The sequence below is a fragment of the Numenius arquata genome, chromosome 12 (genome assembly GCF_964106895.1).
Source record: "Numenius arquata chromosome 12, bNumArq3.hap1.1, whole genome shotgun sequence".
In the NCBI taxonomy this organism is placed as follows: domain Eukaryota; kingdom Metazoa; phylum Chordata; class Aves; order Charadriiformes; family Scolopacidae; genus Numenius; species Numenius arquata.
In genome coordinates this window covers 25,622,822-25,647,391 of record NC_133587.1, presented here as the reverse complement: position 1 = coordinate 25,647,391, position 24,570 = coordinate 25,622,822, and the positions used below count along the sequence as shown (strand labels likewise).

Below are 24,570 nucleotides of genomic sequence, written 5' to 3'. Positions count from 1 at the left end.
CCCATTGTAACTGATGTCGTCATTGCATTTAGAAATAATAAATCCGTGACATTATGGAAAAAAATTAGAACAACCCACAGGGAAAACATGATGTTTAAATTCTGTTGCCTCTGGAAACATACTGTAATAAAGAATCAACCAGTGAGTCTTGGTCTACACTCTGGTTTTCTTTCATTATAATTAGGCAGGGTATGATTTTATTTTACTGAAGTAGTTACAGTAGTAAAACATTTACTACATATGCAATATTACTCATATAAAGGTATGATGCCATCATCATTTCAGGAAAGAGATACAGCAAGGTAAGAGTAGAGCACTAGTTTACCTACATATCTACCAAGCAATTGTACTGGTTTAAATGGAGCCATGTAGTTAAGGGAACATACTGTGCATGTTCAAATAGGTTCTTGGAAAGCCAGAGAGTGATATTCTGAAGATACGTCTTTTACAATTACTTGTAGGAATTAATAATAATAGAAAAAGCAGTCTCAGAGACAGAATTAGCAGAATAAAAAGGCAGAACTGAGATTTGCATAAACAAAAAAGGCAGATTTTTTTCTGCATAATTTCAAACTACACAGGTAAAACAGGCCCTGAGAAGTACAGCAAATAAGGTCTGTATAATGGAGGAATGATTTTCTCAAGAAAATTACATTTGGATTCATTTGTAGCCATTTTGGTGCTCCAAGTGATAAAAAGCAAACCACATTTTTGTGTTCTTTCTTCCATGTAGAACCTGCTTTGAAACAAAAAGAATAATGACAGGTTCCTAATTATTATTTTTAAGTTATTTTTTTAAATAAGAAAAAGAATCTCCCACATAATTACAAAAAAGAATTAATATCCTTCTCGGAACAGCAGCAAAAAGTGGGACTGTAGCCTCCTACCTGGTACGGGGCCAGGGATTTTCTTTGGTAAGACTGTGGCGGGCGGAAGAGGCATAAAAACCATTGTAGCGGCAGACATTAAGAACACTAGCACGGGGGACAATTTTGTTCCACTTGTCAGTGAACGCGTACAAGGTCATTCTACTTGGCTCAGCAAAGACCAGCATGGCTCTGTGCAGGGTGGCAGAAGAACATCGCTTTCCCCACAAGAAACACCCGGAGTACCACCGCAGGGAAAGGCACTTGCAGTTCTTGCAACAGTAGCTGGAATTATAGCTGGGGGTACTGAAAAAAATATTAACTAGTGCGTAAGTAGTGCTTTATTTTCGACATATTTTACAAGATTCATTTTGGTTCAGCCCTGGCTTACACCAGTTTGCCACAGCAGCCAGATGGGGCTCGCTGCCCCACCAGGTACCTACAGGACTTTGCGGGGACGTTTATACGGTGGGAGGTGCCGCCCGGGAAAGGAGCTTGTTCAAGCATGTGCTGAGTCAATGTATTTCTCTGGCGGCTTGTACTGGCAGAACAATTATAGTGGCCAAAGAGTTATTTATAACTGTCCTCCCGCAACAGGATTCTTGAGGGAGGATGTTGGTAGGAACGCTGCTATTCCATGTACACACACATCGACACACACAGCAGCTGAATCTCTGCTTAATGAATGCAGAATACTGTTCTGACACAAGTCCTGGGGTTTTTCCCAAGGAGGTCACTTGTATGGGAGGGGGGGCGGGGGGAGAAAGAATGCAGCTCCAACCACAGTCAGTCCACACCTCATCTGAAAGCCTGGAGGCCTCCCACAAATTGCCATAACTTCTTCATGAACTCATCAGAACTGACAGCATGGGTAAGCCTCTGACCATACAAACAAACCCAAATACTAATGTGGCTTCGCTCTGGCTTGCCTTAGACTCACCTCCTCTCAGAAAGCAGCCACCATACAGCTTCTGAAGCCCATGTGAGAGCGGGGAAAAGGAAAAACTTATCCTTGAAAAACTCAGGTCTCCAAACTTGTCACCCCACAGGAAAGCTATCCCCACCTGCCGCAGCCGAGCCTCGCCCCCCGCTGGCTGCGGCTCCTTCGCTTGCTCATGTGGAACAAGTTACAAAACCAGATCATTGCTTAACCAATTTAACCAGTAACCTACCGCAGGTGAAGAATGACCTTCATAGTGTTCTTACTTTCTTGTACTCTAGGATATGGATGACCCAGGTAGAAAAATGAAACTATCTATCTGAAAATGCGATGGCAAACGTCTAATCCCCAAAATGCAGCCGTACGTATGGGGCCTCCACGCAGCAGCGCGCCTTCGTTACTGTCCTGGCTGCCAGCAGGTTGGTGAGGAACAGAAATAGTCCTCCTCAGGCAGTCAAGAATGCCTGCCTGCTAGTTTATTTTCTTTGTTTTGCAGTTTCAAACGTGAGCGTTCAGCCTGCCTGTCTGCTGTGAGAAGGCTCTGCAGCCGAGGAGACGCTGCTTCCCCGTGCTGAGGTTTTGCACGTTTTCCTCTCCTGGCATTTCCCTGTGCAGGGGGAAAATTTGCATTTTGCTCTTTGTGTACAGAAAATGTAAAGAAACTGGGAAACGGGACGGGGTTGTTTACAAACCCTCTCCACAAGCCAACGTAGCGGCAAAGGAAGACCGAATGCAAAATCTCCATGAGAGAGAAAACAAAGCCTGTCTCTCTTCCATCTTGAATATCAGGGTCCTGCCAGGCAGACACGATGCTTCGCACATTTAAAGGTGCAAAGCATATAATAGGAGCTATATCATAGGGGAAAGAAATAAGTCTGCCTGCATTTCAGAGAAGGTAGGATTGGAAGGAAAAAAAACAAACATCACAAGCCAAGCCTTTCTCCACCGTTTTTTTTTCGATACATGGATCTGTATGTTACGAACTACCACAGCGGTAGAAGGAGGTGTTGCAAAAGGGAAAGAGGCAACTGATTCCAAAATTGCAATTCAAACCCTCTTGTACACAGCATAGAAATTAGACGAGATGCGTAATCTTTTGTACTGATGGGGCTGAATTAAGAAGCTTCCATTCACGGTCATTCTATATTTATTTCAGCTACACAAACCCTGGTTTGCTTTTGGGGTTCAGAGAAGCTGGAAAGATTTCATAACACCAATGTGTCAGAGTTTGACAGCTGGTTTTCATTCCAGACAACACAAGGGATGTACAGCAGTTATTGAAATATGAGTTATCAAAGGAACAGCAGTGATGTTGCCCTTTACAGTTAGTTTTATTCTAAGACTCTTGTGCTTTGTTACATTTTCTTTAAAAAAAAAAAAAAATCCCTCTCCTTAGCAGCACTAAAATTAGCAGTGCCAAGAATAGATAGCAAAATCATCTTCCTCCCCATTTATTTTGCTCAGATGTGAATGACGCTGCATCAAGCACAGAAAAGGAACATGTTAGTCTCATGCCACTGGAAAAACAAGTGTATTACATTGCTGAAATGTCAATTTTCGCCATGCATTTGATAATAGATTGCGTGCTCAGTTTCTTGCATCCGTTGTAGCAGCTTACCGAAGATACGCTCCGCATTCGCCAGCAAACCAGCCTGTGCCCTTTGGACTGAACCATTCCAGCCAACTCTGGCTTTATCATTAGCCCTTTTAGGTGTGGCCTGGCCTGTCAGGTGGTTGTGTATTTAAAAAATAGTTAATACTTTCTCAACAACAGAATCCTTCACCTGATTGATCTTTTTTTGTGGGTGGTGGTTATTTTTTTTTTTTTATTATCCCATAATCTTCCATCATGCACTCTTCCCGCAACGATTTTTGGCTACCGTAACAGGTGAAAGGTCACACCTGGACGTCATCCATCACAGCGGCATTTTCTCGGCACTGCGATTGCATGGGTGGCTGTTTGTTTTGCAGGCTGTGGTAAGCAGGTAGGAACGACTCCGGCAAGAAAGGTTGCACGCTGCTGGTGCAGGTCCCCAGATGACTTCTATCATGATTCTAAGGCTCTGCATGTCGTGAAATGCCCTGACACTGAGCTGCAGTCTGTTTCAAATTATACCAAATGCCCACACATAAATCTCACTCAGAGTGGTCCTCCTCAGACACAGGATGTGACAAGCTCAGGGTGCAGAGAGCTACTTAACTAGGTACAATTGCTATATCCTAGTTATCATTTGGAAAAAAATAAATAAATAAAAAGGACTTAGACTATCTTTCTTCAACTCACTTACCAAAACCGAGACTGGAAAGCATCGGTGATCATACATGTCTTCTCCGAAAACTCTGAAGAGGAACCAGCTTTTAGAGACTCTTTCCCTCCAGCTGCAGCCTTGTGAAACCTGCTTGTCTTCAAAATCCTACAGCGGTAGTTGAGCGAGCTGTGCTGTCAGCTGCCTGGCTTTAGACACACTGCTGCTGCAGGCTAGAAAATTAATGTGGGGTCAGCATCCGAGGGATGGGTGCAGAGGGGAAGCCAGAAGAGAGGAGGCAGGAAACTGTATCTATGAGAAGGGACCTGCCTAAAGAGCCCCTGCTTTTCTCCCCCTGCCTTGCCCCTGCCTTGCGCGGTATGGGATGCCACGTTGGGCAGGAAAGAGCAGCTGAAAAACAGTGCAGGACGCAGACAGTATCACGCCATCAGGCCCTGAAAGCAGTCAGCATCTCCAGGAACAGGGAAGGCTGAAAGTAGCAGTTGGCACAGAGAAGATGTTACCAGCTTGATGAAGGTAAGAAGTGCTGTAAGAAAACGAGAAAGGAAAGTGGACAAATTAGCTGAATAAATTTTGTGGTGAAAACAGCTGGATGAGCCTCTCTGGAGACTGAGAAAAACCAGAAACAGAATGGAGAGATCATCATCATCTGTCCATGCTTATAATGATGACAGATATGACAACCCGCCCAAGCCAAGCGTTCCCGTCCTGCTGCGGCACTTTCTCTTCCCAGAGCAAAGCTCCTTGGCAGTCGCTTCGAGCCCAACAGACAACTGACATCTTTTACTGCTGCCTCCTGTGTATTTATTTACTGTTCACTATGTCTTTTTCGCTTTTGTATTTTCCTTTCTCTCCATCTCGGTGACAATCAGTAAAGAACATTAGCTGCAAAACGTCATTGCCTGTGAGCAGGCACAAGAACCGCCTCTTTCCAGAGCTGGATCCTCTCAGAGTCTCCTTAGCAGCATTTGTCTCTCATCGGATGTCATGTAAGAAATATCCGTGTTTAATAGTTGGGTCAAAAACTTTTCATTGAGGTGTTTCTATAGCCCAAAGGATCTATATTTAGCTATCTTCTTCAGTTTTGTGCTCATTTCTTCTATTAAGTCCTAATCTCCACGATTTCAGCGTAGCGTTACAGTCTCTCTCTCCCCCTTTACCCCAATAAATTGCCAATGCAGATATTCCCGTCACATTGTAGGGAAAAATCCCAACAATTATATATCAATAGCAGGCACAAGAACTATGGCAGAAATTGTATTGTCACCTGATCTCTATACATCTCTGCATTTTGCAGACCATTGTATGAGAAGCCATGTAAAATGCCTGGTCCCTGAAGTACTCACTTCAAAAGTTGACTAAATGCATTTTGAAGGGAAAAAAATTAGTTATTGATATTTCCCTGGATGGAAATGATTTCCACTCCTGAGTAAAGCTCCACTCTGTCCCTGACTACCACTCATCCTCACCCCTCAGCCTTGGGCTGTGTGGGCCGGGGAGGGTAACCCAGCAGGGCAAGCACGCGGCTGCCAGAGGGCTGGCAAGCTGCCATTGCAACTCCCAGCCACAAAAAGGACTTTAGAAGGGATCCTGGGAACTGCAGACCAGGAATTTTGCTGTCCATCCTTGCTAGTGGCAGTAGGGTCTAAAAAAATAAAGTCACCATATATAGGGATAAACATGGTCTGTTGGGAACAAGGCAGCGTGGCTTCTGCAGAGAGAAACCCTGCCTCACCAACCCACCACAGTCCTTGGAGTGCATCGGTAAAGATGGCATGTGGGTCCAGCAGACACACAACAGTCCAATTTTGAAAAAGCTTTTGATGAGGTTCCACACCAAAGGATATCAGAGAAACTAACTTGCCACAGGACAGGAGGAAGGACTCTTATGGGCAGGAAATTGGAAGCAGGACATGAAGCAAAAGATAAGGCTTAATAGTCACTTTTAAGGGTGGAGAAGAGGCATCAGCAAGGTCTCTCCGCTGTGGGATTGATGGTGGAACTGGTTTTACTCAAAGTTTTCAGTGAGTACCTGAAGAGGAGAGCATACAATGAAGTCCTCAATTTGTATGTGACACTAAGCTTTTTCAGGCAAGTAACTCTAGAAGGACTTCATAAAATTGAGTGAGCAGGCAATGGGTCCATAAGCAGATACTAGAAGGGTTAGGCAGCAATGAGCCTCTAACATCCAAATCCACCAGCTGGGGATGCTGGGGGAGTACAGAGAGGACTGGCCGCAGGATGTGACCAGGCTGACCTGCTCTCTGTAGGTAGCACTGCCTCCTGCCACTGCTGGAGACAGACTCAGGGCTGGAGGTACCATTGGTCTGACGCAGCAGCTAATGTCTTCTGTTCTTAAATGTGCTTCTGCACATCATCCCAAGACACTTCCTAGTTTCTGTGCACACTCTGGTGAGGTGAATTCCTGGCCTAGCACTAAGCTTGGGATGTAATAACCCATAGAGTCCAATTGCTTCAGTCCCCAAAGCCAGTACTGCCTGCCTCCCTCCATGTCTTCCTAGTAGCTGACCTGCTAGGCACGCTAAATATAAAGCTCTTCAAGGACCACAGGACAGTTAAAGAGAGGAGGAAACAGACTTTACAGATGCGCTTTCGCACACGTGCACTCTCTCACTTCCTCCTTCTCAACTGGCAGCCCTTGAAGAGCAAGGGTCTACGTAAAAGCGACAAACACTTGACTGGAAATCCTTGCTTTGAGCTCCTTGCCTTTGCTTGGATTTCTGTGGGGTTTGGAGAGCATCCTTTCAAGGTCCAGGATCTCTCCACTTTCCATTCTTCCTCCTCAGTCTGCTGGTGCAGGCATGTCCATCCCTGTGCTGCAGGAAGGCCCCTTCCTTTTAAAGGCAGGGTCTGCTGATGCTCATTCCTGCCTCTGCTCTACCCAGGTCCTCCACAGACCCAGCCTCGGAGCAGGCAGCTGTTGGAAGTCAGTGGCTCAGTCTGCCAGTTCCACAGCCACACTCCTGGAAGCCAAAAATTGCCTGATTCAGCTCCAAAGCACTGTCTGCCCTCGACTACGACAGGCATATGTTAATCCACGCAGAAGGTCGCTGTCAGGAGTACCATTAAGGAAATGGAGCTGAGCCCCCGCAGCCGACAGAGCAGACGCCCTGCAGCCGTTGTGGTGCATTTCTGCCTGACAGCGCTGACACCCCCCCGGCACAGAACCAGGGGCTGGGGGATGAATTGGAATCAAGCAAGCACGATTTAGCAGCTCGTGTAGTCTGTCAGCCCTCTGTGCCGTGCGGTTTCTGCAGCGATAGGTAAAGGGTAAATTCCCTGTCTTTCCCAGCTCCTCCTGCTTCCCTGTTTGCTTGGGTTGTAACCCGAAGCCTGCCCTGCATTACATCCCCTTTTCCAACACCCAGATGCAGGATCTCGGAGGTTCCTGAGCTCACTTTATTGAGGGAGGACTGATGATCCCACGCCAGAGACAGACCTCTGCTACCACTTAGAGGAGCTGCATCCCAGCTTCCCCTCCCCCAGCCCCTTCAACACCACCCACACAGCAATCCATCAGCATCATCCATGGAGCATCTGGGGGCAACATGTAATTAGGAATGATGCTGTCTGCCATGTATAGACATAGTACTGCAAAGAAAAGCTGGTGAAAGTAATACCCACCAACAGACATACCTTATAGTGTGTATCAAGCATTAGTGGGGAAAAGTAAGTGGAAAAGTGGAGGGAAGATACAGAGAGAAGAGAGAGAGATGAGGTAGAAATGTACTCCACAGAGCTTTAAAACAAAGCTGTTGTTAAAATACGTGCTCAGAGTGATCATGATGTAGTCATTTGATAAAACGGTTTATTTGAAGCAATAAATGAATTCTGTAAAATAAGAACACCCTGTCCTGCTGGGTAAGTAGAGCTGCATTTGCCCCATGATCCCTTTACTGGGATACAACCCAGAAGAAATGGTGCAGGCACCCACATGCTACATTACCTGCGCGCGGGACATCATGGGGCCCATGGTGTTTTCCTCTCCTCTTGAAGTCTTTCACTGCAAAAGATCTTCTTGCGATTTTCCCCAGAGCTGATAGTGCGTGGCGCATCTCAAGCATGCCTGCTCCTCAATTTGGGAATGTTTCTTTCCAATTATTTCATATTTTTAATCTCCACCTTAATTTTTTTTTTTTAAAGGATTTCAAAAAATTGGTTGTGCTTGTCACGACACTGTAAGCATTTAATATGCATGCCTGTGGGTTCACTTTTCAGGCATACATCAGCCTATTGTCACAGCAAAAACCAGCTGGTTGTGAGATGCTATAACAATTCTGCCAAGACTCAGTAACCAGCCTTGGAAAAAGCAAAGTCAAACAAAAGGAGCGTGAACTACGACAAGCGATGTGTGGAGTGGTAATTTAAAAGGGCTGAAGGAGATGCGAAGAGTAATTTGTCAACTAAACAAAAACACAGGACAAATTAAAGCACATCACAACCTGGAATCAAGAAGCAGAGGGAGTACGTGAGGTCTGGAAAAGCATCAGAAGGAGCTAAAGGAGAGATTCTTGCATCTCTCCCACAGATAAAGTCACGTATGAGATATGTGAATCAGTGAATTTGAGTTAAAGCAAATGAAAAAATAAAAAAAAAAATACAGAGAGACAAGGAAATCCGGAAAAAAGTGACTGAACGCTATTTCATTCTGCAGGAGAAAGGGAAGAAAGCAAATGGACCAGCTGCCTGCTCAGGGCACAATGATACAGCAACAGAAGACAGTGAAGACCTCAGTGCTGTGCTTTTGGGGCTATGGAAACCGCTCTTCTACCAAGGAGTTTTTCAACTGCATTATGGAGCCAGATCAAATCTCCCCATCACTTTGTTCTTTCACTTGGTTTCCTAATCTGCAGCAGTAGAAGTGATGGCAGTTAAACAGGATGGAATTTATATCAGGCTCAGAAATTGTACTTGCTGCCTAGGGTTTCCCTGCAGAACGGCTTCAAATTACAGCCCGCTTGTGTGAAGTTGCAGAGTTTTGTCATCTAACCGTTCCACCAGCCCAGAGCACATCCCGGGAGCTGGGCCGCCGTCATCTGACTGCCATATGCCTGGGCCCAGGAACCTTTCTCCAGCGCAGAGTCACCCTCAAATCAACAAAAGCTTTTGCCTGGCTGAGGGTTTTCAGGACCAGCTCCCCAGACAAGTAGGACGCCTGTCTGCAGCACTAGTTAACAAACATCCATCTTTTATGTGTTCTTCATGTGTCTATCACCCCAGGATTCCAACACACTAGCACCACATTGCATTCATCGGCAACAGATTGGAATGAACATTCAGCTGAAGTTTTAGTAGCTTACTAATGAATTTTCCCAAATTACCTTTTAGTTTTGTGGATTTTTTTCAGTTCCTTCAATAGCTATTGCTTGGACGGGTTCACACTATGATCCTGACAGGCGACTTAGCTGTGTATTAAAGGATCTCTAGCTCAGGACTACTCAGGTCGAGGGGAAGGGAGAGGTATATCCCTCCTTTAAGATTCAAATAATTTTCATTAAGATTACAGAAAATTACTTGTGATCTCCGAGGAGCAGGAAAAACCCAGATTTCACTTTGCTTTTGTAGTTCTGTGTCCTTCCCTTAGGTGTGCAATGATGTTGCTGTCTATTTTCACACAGAAGGAATCCAGCTGAAAGTACATTTTATTATAAGTCCAGATGATATTCAAGAGGATGAAAAACTCATTTTTCTCAGGTGGTCAGAAAACAAATCCCAGTAAACTGACATTCTTTCCTCTCTCATCTGAATTACGCAGAGGAATTCAAATTGTTTATAAAGCTGTTTCAAAGATGTCTTAAAAAAGAAACACACGAAATGAAAAAAAAAAAAAAAAAAGAGGACAGTCCTGGACTTTTTCACCTTCTCAATTACTTTTCAATCTCTTAAGAACAGTCATTTAGGTCAGAGTAGTTAAACTGCTATAAAACAGCTGCTAAAGTACTCTTCTATTGTAAATTAAACAGCAATTTTACCAAACATTCCCATTGCAAGACTACATTAGCATAAACATAAAATTGGGATTTTAAAAAACGCTTGGAGGGGGAAGGGCTAGGCCTAAAATAATGATTCAGAACCTCATGATAATTTGAGTCAGTAGCAAAAATTTTAACAGATTTTTGTGACTAGTAGGTCACGTCCGATATAAAAAGATATATAAATACGCGTAGATGGTCCAAACTGGAGCTCCACACCTCAGAGAGAAAGCCAAGTGTCCACCCTTGCTGTTGGACAGGGCAATGGGCAAAGGGCGATGTAGCTACAGCTTCTGAAATGGCAGCTTCTTAAAACACTATCACCAAAACAGTTCATTTTCTTCACTTTAACCAAGGGAATTACCACAAGAAAATTAGTTAAGGCCAGCTACACACTGACCACATCGGTAAACAGTAATAACGCTCAGCTCTCATCACAGTTTTCAACTTCAAAGCACTAAAGAACGACACCCCTTGGACATCCTGAGGAAGTGGAAGCCCTCCCTGTGCCAGACCCAACCAGGTAAAGTTGGTGCACTGCTGCCAAATGGACATGGGATGGGGGAGGGGAGAGGAATCTATAACTCCCCTCAGCCCTATGGGTATATGCTATAGTCTGCCTTTCCCAGGGCATTTTCCATGGCGGGGTGGGGTCTTAACCCATGCAATGAAGGACAGACTGGTTTCAGCTCCATCTCTCTGGCTGTGGTGGCATACAAGCAGCAGAGGCACAAGACCTGCTCTCCTTGAACCCTGCCCAGCCTCCCACTGCAAATTTTCCCTGTCTGCTCCAGTGTCTCCAAGCCCTTGTAGTCTTCACAGATAAGTTGGCGTAGGATTTGCTTTGGAGTGACTGAAACCAAGAAAGTTTCATATTGTTAAACTGCTTATAGAATTGTTGGAGTTATCCTCCTTTCTGTTCCCATAAAGCAAAAACATCCGTAGGAATAACAATCCAAGACTAGACTGGGATGATCGGCACTGCCACTGTCCCACCAACTGATGCAACCACGTGGGCTCAATGCAGGAGGCAGAGACAACAAGCCCCAAGACCAAACTCGGAGATGGCTACAGCAAGAAGGTATTACTCATGAAAGGAGACAGAAAACTTGAAGCCTCCTTACATACTCATTTCCCAAAGCAGGTAGTAACTGCAACACCAGTATGTTACTGATTCTTCTAATGTCTCTTTTTATTTCATGCCCTGCACAGCTGGGAATTTGGGTCTCCAACACAGAGCATGAGCCATTCCACAAAAGCTCTAGAAAGATTTTCCTACCATTCCCTTATTTGAAGCACCGTCAGGGAAGAAAACAAGAAAGTCATTTTATCACTTCTGCTTTGTTTCCAGCAAGAAGCAGAGCTATTCAGAGCACAAAGGGGTATGGGTTGATGCAGATCCGGTGCCGGATTCTCACTGCCATGGAAATCAGATCCAGTGCCGGATTCTCACTGCGATGGAAATCGAGTGGGTGCTGCCGACCTTAATGGAAATTAGTACCATAAAACTGGCATTAGTGAGCAGAGGACCTGCCAACGACCTGCTCTCCTCCAGCCACTACAGATGCTTTACAGAGGCAAACCTTGTGAAAGCAAAGACAGAAATCAATTACGTTTTGGTTGACCATGTTGCAAGTGTGTGTGCATGTATGTGTATACAGGGAGGGGTTACATAAAGATCAGAGCAGACTACAAACGCGAGCTGTTCTTTCCAAATTTTATACATTGCTTGAGTTATAAAAAATTAACTTCGCCCAACTCAGTAAACTCCCTTCCCTCTTTGTTCATATTCACTCTAGTATATCCATCATTTTTGATCCTCTACTGATTTCCATTGTTGGAGCTTATTTTCTGTGACTTGAGAACCTGAAATTACGCTATATATCTTTGTAGCTCATTGAACTAACCAGCATTTATTTTAATTTAGTAAGGGAACATTTGGCTGGGTGTGACCAAATAAATACTGTGTCTAAACCAACACAAATACACTTTGCACAAGGCCATAAACCTGTCTCAGAGCTCTAATGATATTGCAAGTCAATGAAGCTTCAGTGTTCTCATTAACATGATTCCATCAGACCTCTATGTTGCATATTATTAATTTTTAACTATAGATTGTAATATAATTTATAGCACTGTGGGGCAACAAAGATTGAATCTTGGTAGGAATCCAACCTTCTAGGTTGATAATGGCTTTAACACTGACCTAATATTGAAAGGTGAACTTCTACAGAGGCCATCAGACCTAATTACAAATAGGACAAGGATAAAACACGTCACTAGTCTGTATCAGTAAAGACCAAACTTTCCTTGAGAGCAACAGGCACAGAACTTGTCAAAAGATTATGAAGAGTTTTGTTTCTGATTTTGACACAAAAAATAATCAATAACTTTGTTTTAAAGAGAGACATTAACACACATTCCCCTCTCCCAAAACTTAATTTTTCTTATAAAAGGAACAAAATATAGAATAGCTAAAGTTATTCTGGGTATCTATTCTTTAACGCAATTTGGAGGTAGGAGCTAGTAGGAACAAGCATATTTTTATGAAGAAAAAGTAAGCCTTCAAAATCTCTGTGGAAATCTGTTAAGAGGATGACATCAGTACATTGTTCCTCTCCATAGCTTGGTGATGCATGAGAGTGAACACAACGCTTTCTGCTACAGAGAGTAGATCATGATCCTCAGCACTTCGCTGAGCACTCAGCGAGCCCTCGTGATCACGCCTCTGGGTGGGAGAGAACACAAACAACTACAAAATGCGTTTAACCCAAGTAAGAGTACCTTCTTGTGAAAGGCAGCACAATACCATTTTCTGGTCTAAAAGGCATTCTCATCATCAAAATATGCTTTAGTATTGCTTACATGTATTTTCTAATTCAATCTTTTGTGCAGTATCTAGAAATACAGTACAGTGGTAATAATGTAATTAGTATTTTCAGTAGCTAAATTATAGAGCTGACTGCAGAATACAGCATAGCAGCATCAATATTAACAGTTAAGTATTATACAAAAGTGACATCAATAGTTTTAGTATAGTCATGAGAGACATCGTAATTTGCTGTTTCTCCAAGATCCCTTCAAATTGTGTCAGATGAGGCAACTCACAAAATCCACTGGCTTTCAGTTCAACTCAAATTCTAAAAATCAGCATCTCAAAGATTTCTTGGGTAAATTTTTGTAGGGTCTTCAGCAATATTCCTTTCTGAATATGGTATTAGTTATAAGGAAGTTAAGTTCTGCTGCATCAACCTCTCATATGAATTTAATTTTCCCAGCACTTCTGCAAGTTAACAAAGGAGTATAGCAGCTACTTCACAGCTGAAGATGATGATACATAAGGATTTGTAATAATTATCCAAGACCATAAAAGCTATCCTATGTCAGTGTATGAAGTGGAACCACTGGCTTTGCAATCTAGTGCTACCCCATATTTCCTTTCTTCCCCGGTCACATAGTGAGGTCTAAAACTTTAACAACCAAGATACTGAACACCAAGCAGCCATTAAGGAAGATACTGAGGTGAGCACGCTTTCACAGATTCCTCACGTGAAGTGACAATAGTCAGCCACCCCTAATGCCCAGAAATCAGAGGACTCCAGTTTACACCAGAAGCTGAAGGCTATCCCACAGCATCCTCCATGCCTTAAAAATCCCTTTTGGCCAAGCTAATTCACAACCTCCTCCACCAAATCAAGAACACAGGATCTACCCACACTCCATCCGCTTCCTAATTACAGTAACTTTATGCTTTATTTCACAAAATGAGATTCTTTTTTCCTTCACCAGTTCCATTCAGCTCCTTCAACATTTTGTTCATTTGTTTGTTAAGATGCAGATCTCCAGCAGATTGATCACTTCAGATGAGACAAAGCAATCCCTTGGTAAATCCCTCTGGAAATGCAGACCATATTACATGCACAAGAGTTGAACTCCTTGAATTTCCCCTTTTCAGATCCTCTTGGTTTCCAGTCATTCAGATAAAGAATGGAGCTTTTGTAGGCCAGTTAATCCATCCACTGAATGAAATATGGTAAAGTTTTACACATCCACATGTTCTTTCAAGTCCCTGGTTTACATCTGTAGATGTAATAATAGCTGTAGTAATGTAGACAAAAATCATGGCTTGGGCCCCCAGAGAAGATCTTTAAAAACTTGGGTTGAAAAGTCCCAATGCTGCAGTCAAAGGAACTGGCAAAATGATTAAGGGCTGTCTCCGCTTACATTTATTTCTGCCAAAGCACTGGCTTAATTTTCTTTGTGTGTCTTAATAAGCCACCTCTGTGAGAGGGACTCTTACTTGAAATGCTTGTATGTCCTAAGCTCAGAAGTAGGCACTGTTGAGTGGTAAGCTGAGACAAACATCCCAAGGTGGTGTCAGGCTCAAGCTGCAAAACGAGCCTGTTCATCTTCTCTAGCATCACAGTCACAAACTAGCATGAAAATAGCATTTGCATAATGAATTAAAATGCAAATTTACATTTTATTCTATGAAATTGAGACAAACGATACACACTTGAAGCCTGCCAGAGTAGCAATTACAAACATTAATATAGTTTTAGATGATGACTTAAGCCAAATGAGAGCTGTGTACATCAGAGCTTGTGAAACACTTCAGGTAAAAAGCAACTCTTGCCCTAGTAATGTAAGCCTAAAATACAAATTAGCAATAACTCTGATGTTAAGGGCTAGATCCGCCTTGTGCAGACACTTACCTCCAGGGAAGACTCCAGCCACAAGGTGTACGTACAATGCAGGGAAGCACCTGCCAGCAAATGAGAGCTGAGGGGGTCTCAAATTATGTGGGAGAGGGCTTTGCACTGGCACAGCCTAATGGGATGTGGCATCGTCCAGGAAAGTCCTGTGACAAGAAGCCAAACAGCCACTGGCCTAGGATAGAACTGCCTAGCTGGTGTAAAGATGTATTTGTGCTAGGTCTGATTTAGATTGTGCTCTGCACAATCAGACCACTTTGAAGGTTTGCCTTGTGCAATCATTTCCTTTGTCAAGAATCAGAAAAAGACTGTGAAAAGACTGTGAACAAATTGTTTAGGCATTGAAATTTAACCCTGTGGAATCCTTACAGTGTAGCACAGTGTGACACAGCAGGAGCACATTTGTCAGGGGACTGAAGCCTCTTTGCTCTCTCTGCACAAAACATATACATCAGCATTGTGTGGTGTGGGTGTGCTCCCAAGCACATGATGCAGCTATGGGTACGCAGCTCCATGTCTACCCTGCTTCCCATCTGCACTGCAACTGCATTCAGCTCTCCAAACCATTTCTGTTCCATTAGGGAAAATAAAGGTTTCAGATCCTTCAAGACTGCCTGGAAGTCCTTCCACTACATTTTCTTTGAGAGATTGTAAAAGATTTGATTTTTAAATATCCATAATGCATGTGTGAAAATTATTGAGCATTACACCAATCTTTTTAATAGAACTAATGTTTTCCCACTAGTGTCCTAGCATTAATAATGTCAGAATATAAACACCAAAAACAAAAAGGCATTTGATAGAAGCCAGTCAGTTCCAAGACTTTTCACTCTGATGTGGGCTAAGGAATGAACCCAGCTGGTGTGTTTTCTATACTAGCATTCATGACACCAACAGTTTCCGTCCCAGTTAGGCTCCACACAGCAAAGTACTGCGCATCCCCTGCTCCTCCTGAAGAGCAGAGTCTGAGAGCACCAAGTACCTCGCAGCAGGAGCACAGCCCTCTGTAGAATTAGACCTTAACACAAGATAGCCCATCAATGTTTTTGTGAACTGATGAAAAATATGCTGACAAGAACAAAAGCAAATAGTCTTTTGGAATTTGGCAGAGAAAAGCTACTCTAAATCATTTCCAACTGCAATAAGTCTTTGCTCCTGTTTTACGAGTAATAGAAGAGACTATCCCTGTTTTATAAACTCATTCAGTTAATATGTTTAAGAAAGTAGACAAGTTTCTCTCCTGCAGGGGTTTTCAAATATTGTCTTTCCTTGTGGCTGCCAGTATTTCAACATCCCGTTCCAGAAACACTGTTTATTACTCTTCGGAAAAAAAAAAAAAAAAAAAAGAAGAAAAAATCCCACAAAGAACTGTTACATACAAGGAGAAGAAAAATGGTTAGAAGAACAAAAAATGGTAAATGACAGTTACATATTAGGAAATACTAAAGGGTTGTATGCTGCTCCATGCTGCTACAGTACACCAGAGGAGTGAGCAGAATGTAAAAGTCTTTTCACTTTACATAAGAAGGCAGAAATATTTCCAGGATGTTCTATTGACAGGCAAGAGCTCATACCTCCAATAACCTCCACGTCAATGTGATCTGCAACTTCAAGACTAAGTTCCAAGTGTGTTTCAACTCAATTCTGCAGCAATTTCAGCTCTTGAAGAATAAGTACTGAGCAGCCTTAGTCCCACCACTCAAATCAGTGAGACTCAAGTATCCTTGGGTTTTCTCTGAATGCACCCAGAACTTTGCTAACAGTGTTCCTGCAGCCAAGCAATTCTCCTCTCTTCTGAGCTGCACAAATTTGCTGCTGACCCAAATGGAGCCGAACCTCCCAGGGTCAGCTTCCCTTTGTGCCAGTGGAAGTTCTAAGTTCACTCTGTTCTTTCCAAGTGGAACAACAATGCATACACCAAACAGCGTATTGCTTCTTCCCTCCACAGTGAATCCTGCCTTAATTCCGGACTTTTGCAGAAGATGTATTATCTACCACGCTATCATATCATGCAGAATCCAGCCCTTTTATCATCATCAGATCTGATAATGTCTTTATTTAGCAGCTACTAACATCTTTGGAGATACAAAATCACATCACATTAGTTTCTGAAAGGTAGCAGTAGGAGATATCTCAGTGCAGAATGGATTCTATAATTAGAAAAAGCACAGGGGCCAGCTTTTTCCCCCCTCATCAAGCTTGGGAAGCTCTAAACAATATGCAAAGGCAAAAGGGGAAAATGGTTACAGTACTGAGAAGGCTAAAATTTGAATGAGATAATAACAAACCTTTCTTGTGGAAGGAAAAGGAAATGACTGATTCTAAAAAAGCTTCTGTGATAAATCATCATCCCTGCATGAAATTCCATTCATATATGCTGCAATATCTGGTAGTAATGTTAGAGAAAAACAAAAAAGAATAAAAACTTAGCAACAAACAAGTTTATAAAGAACAAAATATAGCTTGCCAGAATTGCTGAGTTCTTTCAGTAGCTCAATCAGTAGAAGGAGATTTCAGAATCAAACAAGAGTTTCCACAGCTGTATTTGTATTACAGTCATAAAGGCATAAATGTGAAATACAGCTCTAATAAAAAAATGAAGTTTATATAACTGGATGGTAATTTTCCACCCTTTCCAGAAGTAGCTCAGAATATCCAGGGGAATAATACCTGAAAAAGAAAGATTTTGTTTGTGCGTTAGACTACAAGGCATGTTCTGTGCTAAGTAATGAAACACTATTCATATTTCTGTTGATCAGGAAAAAATCCTAGCATTAAACACTGGTCAAGGAATTCTACAGTTATTCCCTTACAATGTTTTAAGAGCCTGCTTTAAAACTTACATTACCATTTATACTTGGAAGTCAGGTTTTCAAAAATAGGTTCAGTTTCTTTTAGGGCATGTAGGTAAGAGGCTAGTTTTTAGATAGGTTCAGCAGCCATAAGCATTGTCTCTACTGAGCAATGTAGATGTTAACTTCTTTTGAAATTATGGCCTCTAATAAAAAAGCATGAGTTTACACAAAACCATAGGCTGCCAGACGACAATAGTCTACTGCTGTTCGTCAAACATAAGCATACACCCCAAAGCTAATGTGAAGTCTACATCAATGCGAGACACATTGATTCTGGAACAAAAAAAATTTATCACAATGACCTTCTGTCTCTAATGCCAACTCAAGGACGGAGATTATCCAATAGGTTTTCATTAGAGTAGGACTCTATGGTGCCATTATTGTCCTGCTGTCATTCAGTTGGTTTTCCACAATGGACCAACTACATGTTTCCAATATGCAAGCATCACCAAAGCTGCATTTAGTTCTTGTTTTCCAGGTTAAGAGTATCTGAAATTTATTACGGTGTTATTCTAAAAACATACATCTTGGCACATTTCTGGTTTTGCAAGCATGTAAATTGTGATTTCTGAGCCCTGGAAGCTTTAACTATAAAGAGAGAGGAACATACTTCCATGTAATGTATGCCTAAAATTTATTCAAGTAAAAATCCCCAGTGTTTTCACACTGAAGGAAGATCCATTTACCTTGTTGATTTTCATTTTCTGGATGATTTCTGCATAATGCAACTCTTTTTAAAACTCACATTAGTTCTTTGATTTTATAGCTAACTTTTCAATGCATTATTATATTCAGTCTGCAAACAGCCTAAAATAACAGGTCTCCAGGACAAACCCGGAGCTGGAGTCTATTATAGCAGCTGTGCCTCAGGCAGCACAACCAACATCAGGCAGCAGCACAAAGAGGCAAGCAGGAGATGCTCGAAGGGGCCCTTTTCTTTATTACATCCCAGCCTACATGACTAACCTTGCTTCATTTACAGGGGAAAAAAAAAGCTGCAACAAAGAAACATTAATTACATCCAGAATAGCGTAAGAAAATGTCCTTTTTTCCTCTGAAGTATTCACTGCAAAATAAAGTGTCTTTATGATCTTGCTTTTACCCATTTGACAGCCACTGGCCTTTCCTTGCGGAGACAAACAGGGCTTCATTTTGCATGACTTAGTTTGTAGCTACTATTAGCTGAAGAACTCTGTTGCTATAATTAAAATTGATGATGCAGATTTTCAGAGCCTGTAGAGGGAGTGCACGAGTACAACATCCTTTTGATGTGTTGATGGAGTGAAGGACTGGTAAATGGATATCTAGAATCTAGGAGGGCATTTCTCTCATTATTACAATTTAGGATGGTGACATTTTGACTGTAAGCTATTTAATAGTGTTTCTGTATTCATTAAGGGCAAAGTTCAACTTGGTGCAGACAGCTGGTGTATGGTCCTTTTATATAACACTTAAGCCTCATGATGAGGCTGGGGGAGGAAGGACAGCTGTGGGCAAAGCAACTGTGCAGGAGAGCCTCTGGACCCTCTGTACATCAGAGGAAGTTTCAAAGGAGCCTCTGAATGCACTAGTTCAGACAGGCTCTTGGGGAAGTCTAGGATACATCAAAAGATTCACCAATACCTGTATTTTGGAGCCTGAATAAACCATAAATAAGTTACCGAGATAACCCAAATTTCCCACAGACATTCATTAATATGAGAGCAGTTGTGCCAAAGCCTTAGAGTCTGTCTGGGTAGTGTAGGACTGACTTTTCTTCCCAGTTTCCTGCAAGAGCCTGATTATTTGGGCTTAGTTTACAGACAAAGAAATCTGATTCCAGAAACAATCAGAAAAGAGAAAGTGTTTGAAAGTATGTCTAGCAGTTGTGCTACCACTGCGGCAGTTAACTAAAGTTATGCTGTTTTATTAAAAGCAAAGTTCATGTAGAAGTTAAATTAATATTTTAAATCCTTGTTTTGTGCTGTTCCTGTGAAAAACATCTAACAATATTGTAAGCATGAATGTTTTAAATTTAATTTTCCCTACCTCACTATTTCCTCTGGATAGCAATTATTAATAGTGTTAATATATTCCTGAAGAAGTGACCCAGGTTCTGCTTTTATTTCTTGAACCTTTTTAAGTCCACCAGTTGTTACAAAGAGACGACGTGCTTTACTGTCATGTGGTAACACCTACACACAGAAAAGTATATTAAAAAAAAAGAAGATTTTCTTCTAAAGGAATCTCTGTGCTACTAGGCTCAAATATTGCTTATCTGTTTTTAATTCAGAGGACAGATAAAATGGAACATCAGAGGTACAACATCTGTAATGACTACTGTAGTTTAACATCCAGTTGCACAGGAAAAAAAATCATAAACCAGGCCTTTATGGTTATAACATAATTTAACATGCACTTTAATATATAACATAAATATTCAATTCATTATTTTTATATATCTTTAAGCAAATAATATTTCTTGAATTATTCCTATGGAGACAATAAGATTGTGGAGATTAAATAGATAATAAAAACAGAACACTAGCATGGAATAACAACAGCATCTGTTCCACTTAAACCAAGTTATTCAGGTCTTTTATGTCAATTCCCACAGTTTAATTGTGGAGCAGAATTTTATATCACTATAATGATCTAGTATAGATTAGTGCATGAAAACAATACTGAGAATTGTTGCAAGTGAACAATGCAGCCTTGAAGCATTACATGCTACTATTAAATTCCTAGATATTAAAATCCTACGACACACTGTGTAGCCATGGAAGCCTTTAAAAAGCACACACACACAAACACACAAAGCAAAAACGCGAAGTTTCTGCAGCCAAAGGGGATGAGAAGCAGAAACGATCAGACAATACATTCTGCGCTCCCTGAGTGATGCCAATATGCAGCTCTGTCCAGAGGACAGGAGGGAGGGAGGGAGGAAAGGAGGGAGGGAGGGAAGTGGGGGCTGGGCCAGGCGCAGGAGAATGACAGCATGTAGTCCATAGGCCCACAGGGCTGCAATAATATTTAAAAAAAAGGGTGGAGGGAGATAATGCAAGACATCAGCTGCATCTACGACAAAACCAGATGGGTTTAAAACCAACTCTGGGAGTTTCATACTATAGAGGCAAAAGCATTTTGTAAGCCTTCACACTGGTCAGACAAATCAAGCCATAAATTTGACTGTATCTCAGTGTAAAACAAGGGCCTTGAAGGAGGAAGGGATTGCCTAAAAAAGGATGAAGGAAAAGAAGGATCAGGTTTCTGCCATGCATATAGGCAAACAGCCTTCATTTCTCTGGTCCCTCTAGGCTGTACGAAATCAACAGACAGGTAAAGAAAACACCGGGGAGCATAGAGACTTCTCCATGTTATATGCTCCATAGAAGTGTTAGGAACAACTGTGATAGTTTCGTTGTAGGAATTGAAAAGATGGCTGTTTCCATGTATCTCCCACAACAGGAACTGCCAAGTAGGAGCTAGCAAGGAGACAGGATATGGCCCTTTCCCTGCCTTCCTCCTCCACATTGTGACTCCCAGGCTGGATATGACAGCAGAAAACTCTCTTGGAAGAGGCCTTAATGACAGACAGCACCTCTGAGACACAGTCCCTTCCCCCAGTCCAAACTGAGACAGCACAGAATTGCACAGACCCTGAAAACAATAACGCTAAAATGACACAGTCCAGCACCAAGAATGGACAGCATCCCACTCTGAAGCATAGCTCAGAAATAAGGCTTTTACCATGCTATAAATAAGCCCACAGAAGAAACACACCACAGGTCTAAGAATAGGAAATTCCCAAGCTATGCTACAGGAGAGATAAATGCTTTTACTGCAGAGAACTTAATTTTAAATGTATACTTCAGAAGAGCAAATGCCAGACAACTATAGTTTATTTCATACAATGTAGGAGAAGAAGAAAAATAAAGCAAAACAAAAGATCAGCTGATATGAAGGGTACAAAACCACTTCAACAGCAAAAAACATCCAAATCTATATACTGGGTAACCAATTACTATGCACTCAGCTCATTAATAGCTCCAGTCAGCACACAGAACCAGAAGGCACTGGATTCTGTGCAAATCTCCAATCTTTGTACAGACTTAGCAAGAAGACAGGACAAACCTAAGTGTGGCAATGTAATCAGGAATCCGCACTACAAACAGTAGTGCTTCCAGACCTGTGATAATCAGAACTGAATACCAAGAGTGTTTTACTTGGCCATTTTCAGGAAGAACATCTCGCCAAGACAGCCTGGTACCCCCTGCTAACAGATTACACTGCAGGGTATTGCACAAAAGATAGTCTACAGTTAAGCAGCATTCTCAACAGCTGGTGAACATTGGAGACACTGGAAATCTCCTGAATACTTCGCAATTACTTAAATAATTTGAAATATTTTGATTAAATTGTATCACTGTTTACAGGCTGTGCTCAAATCAACACAGTAATTAACAACAAACACTTTCAAATCTTGAGAGGAATGAGAAAAGATTTGGTATTTTTGCACTTACTTTATTGAGACTGAAAAGCAATGAGGATAAAAGCTGTGAAGACTTTATACTCTAGATTATTGTAAAATAACTGACTTAAGTCACTCCTGTACAGACAGCTTGTACTTTATCTAAAACAGATGTGACTGGGATTTATGTGATACATTGGCTCAGTGAAAATATTTGCACATGGGTTAATATTCCACTTAATCTCAAGAGGCAAGGAAGAAAAAAACACCTTGCTTATAAGAAACTGTTTTCCCAGTCTTAGGATGAATTATGGCAGGTGCCAGATGAAACAGTATTCAGGTTTATCAGGCAAAAGAACTGGATGCTCCAGACTGTTTCTACAGAGGATGCTCGAGGATCCTGAGAAAATAACCGAGACCTTTAGAGATACCTCATCTTTGGAAAGATAGAAAACAATTAACATATGACTCATCAAGAGAGCTTTTCTTACCTTACTAAACTGCCCAACAATATGTTTCATAATATTGGGAGGGGCATCATGCAGCAATGGTTCAAGTGCTGGAAGATACGTGCATTTCTGAAGGATGTTCTTTAAGGCTCTTTTAGTCTATTGAAATGCAAAATAAAATTTCTGTGGTAAGACATCAATGAAAACAACAAGAATTCATGTTACATATCACTGAAGTCTGATCAAAAAAGCAAATTGATCAGAATTCTGAAAGACCATTTTCTGAACAAAAACTATGATATCTATCAGGTCACTTAATGAAGAATCAATTTTCTACTTAGATTTATTAAACCTCCAAACCTACAGTCCATCATATTATTATCATCATCTATGGTCAAAGTAATGGCAATCTTCCTCTGAGTACAATGCAAGCAGGAGTAGACCCTTTAAGTAAATTGAAGTACTGTAACATAATAAGAAAGCTAAATCAAAACACATTTTAAAATACTGTATTTTAGAAGTGGCTTACTGGGAGAGTTTGCTGGTCTGGGATAACAAAGTGCAGTACCGTTCAGGCAGGGAGGGAAAGACAGAGTGAAACAGTTGTACATCAGCGCTTAGTTTCTGAAAACAGACCCAATGTGGACTGCTACAGGCAGTAATGACCTTCTTGGGCAGGATTACAGGCGCAGCTAATTTGGCCTTGATATTTTGGTGACCACTGAAAACAACTATACAAAAGCTATTTTACAGATCTGGAATGCTATACTTCAGTGGAATGTACAGAAGCATAGTACAACATGGGAGACTGTATCCTGTCATATTGTACTCTTCAGCTGGTTCACTTACTGTCGCCCAAAAATACACTTTGCCAAATTGAAACTCTACTAGCTCCAACACAAGGAAGGCCCTAAACATGAAGAGTTGCATGTTTGCAGAGCTTTGAGTATTTGTTACAGTTTTATTATAATAATAAAAATGTAAGCAAACCTACTACAAGGACTATAACATTGTGTACAAGAGGTTATAGTTTCAAAAAGAAGTAGACTACTAGAAATTAGTCACTCACAAGAAATTATAGTATTTATGGGTGTATGCAACTCTGATCTAAACTGGGAAGAAAATAAGGAACTAAGCTGCTGCGGCTGTACCATGATTTGGTATGCACCATACTCACACCCATTAGGACGAGCCAGTCCTAATAAATGACATGCAGCCTTTGAGCAGCCTATATCCAGGAAGTCTGTGACTCGATGAACATCAATAAAAGGACATACCATTTAGTAGCTTTTAAGCACTTATACCTGTTGATTACAATAAATATCTCACACTGCACATACTACAAAAATACTTGCTTTCATTTGAAGATCATCTGAACTGCGTGTGTCCATATACATAGCAAGGAGTGTGGGTAACACGTTTGCTACTGCAACAGCACGTGCATGCTCAGGAGTATGTCTTCCAATCTGTCCCAAGGCCCAGACAGCCGCTGCCTTAATATGATCTTCATGTTCTTCTACCAAACAGGCACACAGTGGTGGTATTCCCTATAGCATTAACCAAAAACACAACCTTTACAAATCTACACCGGGGAAGGACAACTTGGAACTGATACAGATTGTTAGAAAATATGTCTATTTACACTCTTCTTCTAAAATAAGCTATAAGAGAACGCATGCTAGTGGTGTCATATTTTCACAACATCATGACTAGCAAGAATTTTGAACAAATCTTAATAAATGCAACTAAAAAAAGAGAGAAACAGATTCAGTGTTCTAAGTCAGAAGGCAGTTTGAGCTAACACACAAATTTAAGGGATAAAAGGAATACATGACACAATTCAGGCTGTACTAAGAGTAAAGGCTTCAGTTTTGTCAGACTGAAAATAAAAGATTTTGAGTGTTTATGAACCTATGAAAGCAGTTTAAAACCAGAAGGGCTCAATAATTTATTTTTTTTTTTAATCCACAGAACTAAACTTCAACTTATCAACCTCTTCTTGAGTCCAGTAATTCATGTTTGACTCATCCAGTCA

The 24,570-nt window shown here is 41.5% G+C and overlaps 1 protein-coding gene across 3 annotated transcripts in view; it reads right to left on the bottom strand.

Annotated features, from left to right (window-relative positions):
- Positions 1-4,517: 4,517 nt before the first annotated feature.
- The window catches only part of SPAG6 (sperm associated antigen 6), a 48,337-nt gene continuing 28,284 nt past the window's right edge, over positions 4,518-24,570 (bottom strand). The window contains exons 8-11 of one of the 3 annotated variants that reach the window (XM_074157113.1): positions 23,891-24,082; positions 22,578-22,694; positions 19,665-19,810; positions 4,518-4,599 (exon numbers count right to left, since the gene is read on the bottom strand). In XM_074157113.1, the coding sequence (XP_074013214.1) occupies positions 4,518-4,599; positions 19,665-19,810; positions 22,578-22,694; positions 23,891-24,082 (537 nt within the window). Of the gene's footprint in view, positions 4,600-16,810; positions 17,452-19,664; positions 19,811-22,577; positions 22,695-23,890; positions 24,083-24,570 lie in introns of those variants that run through there. The other 2 variants (XM_074157114.1, XM_074157115.1) reach the window with 2 other exon arrangements.